Source organism: Trifolium pratense, linkage group LG2 (assembly GCF_020283565.1).
Source record: "Trifolium pratense cultivar HEN17-A07 linkage group LG2, ARS_RC_1.1, whole genome shotgun sequence".
Classification (NCBI taxonomy): Eukaryota; Viridiplantae; Streptophyta; class Magnoliopsida; order Fabales; family Fabaceae; genus Trifolium; species Trifolium pratense.
In genome coordinates this window covers 18389800-18391103 of record NC_060060.1, presented here as the reverse complement: position 1 = coordinate 18391103, position 1304 = coordinate 18389800, and the positions used below count along the sequence as shown (strand labels likewise).

The 1304-nt window shown below is 32.8% G+C and overlaps 1 protein-coding gene across 1 annotated transcript; it reads right to left on the bottom strand.

The window, feature by feature from the left end:
* Positions 1-201: 201 nt before the first annotated feature.
* Positions 202-1039, bottom strand: LOC123904308. Its single transcript, XM_045953990.1, has 3 exons — positions 724-1039; positions 399-648; positions 202-292 (listed from the first exon to the last, which is right to left on the bottom strand). The coding sequence occupies exons 1-3, from the start codon at positions 1016-1018 to the stop codon at positions 202-204; spliced, it is 636 nt and encodes a 211-aa protein (XP_045809946.1). The 5' UTR covers positions 1019-1039.
* Between the last annotated feature and the right edge of the window lie 265 nt (positions 1040-1304).

Genomic DNA, 1304 nt, shown 5'->3' with positions numbered 1-1304 from the left:
TGAACTGAAACAAATAACAAGAAAATTTATAAAATAAAAAACCTGATAAAAGCTAATGATTTTTGAAGGTGAGACCATATTGATGAAAGCATAGCCTACATTCCTATTTCTATCCTGCAAGAAGAAAAAAAAAACATTACTAAATAAATCATCCTAGAAAGACAGAAGAAAAATCTAACATTACTAATAATAAAATGTATATCATACTTGCTTGAGACGTGGAAGGTAGATGAAATCAAAAGTCCCTGGTTGAGTCTCATTGATTTCAGATATAAGCATTTCTGAAGTATACCTTAAAAGAATTCACAATAGGCAAAAATCATAAGAAACTAAAAAATTTAAAAATATTTCTACACTGCTATCTTTTGAATATACCTAATAAATCATCATTTTCTTACCTCTTAGGAATGTTCTTAACAATTAACGAACTCCTAGTATCTTCTCCACTAGATATCTTTTGAACATCAATCTGGTAGATTGAATTTGGCTGCTTCTCTTTTTCATCATCCGTTTTCAAGAAACTCCGGCCAAGATTCTCCACTAGAACCGTAATGCCCTTTGCAACAATTTTAGAAATTTGATTTATTGGAATATCTTGGGAATCTACTATGATACCATTTCCTAATTTGCATTGCTTCAACTGTATACCTAATAATAAAGAAAAACAAATCCTTAGATAAGGTAAATATAAACTATTGAATAGTTCAAGAAAAAGAACTGTACCTAAATCTGTTTTAGGAGATGCAACATAAAGGATTCCACTGTAAACATCACCATTCTTGGTGTGAAGGTTGACTTCTGGACCAACAATGGTGAGCAAAGTGTAAAGAGTCTCTTCACTGAGAGATGGTAATGGTTCTTCATTCTTTTTGTGCTTAAGAATCAGCTCGTTGATCAGCTCCATGGCCTTGCTAACTCCGACTATCAAATTTCCCGGTCCTCCATCCATGTTCTTCGATGCACCCAGAATATCTTCAATCTTGAGCCCTAGTTCTTCTTCAGACATGGGAACTTCCATTGAAAACTTTGTTAGAAAGAAAACTAAACTTATTGTGATTAGAAAGGTAGATATGTAAAAGTATCATACACTAGGCCTAGTCTGTTATATTTATAGGAGAATGAAACAGAAACTAACTGAAAAAAACTGTCAAATAACAGAAATAATAACTAACAGCTACTAACTAACTAACCAAGTGACTAAACAGAACTAACTAACAGGCTAACTATATTACCATTACTAATATGAAGGACTCTGAGACAGGCACTGACACTACACCGAAACCAACACGTCAACACTGATAATA

Bases quoted from the DNA above. Each gene is read 5' to 3' on its own strand.
- LOC123904308 (XM_045953990.1), bottom strand. From the start codon at position 1,018: ATGGAAGTTCCCATGTCTGAAGAAGAACTAGGGCTCAAGATTGAAGAT. The intron at 649-723 runs GTACAGTTCTTT...CTTTATTATTAG, and splicing joins ATCTCCTAAAACAGATTTAG to GTATACAGTTGAAGCAATGC. The intron at 293-398 runs GTAAGAAAATGA...AATTCTTTTAAG, and splicing joins GTTAAGAACATTCCTAAGAG to GTATACTTCAGAAATGCTTA.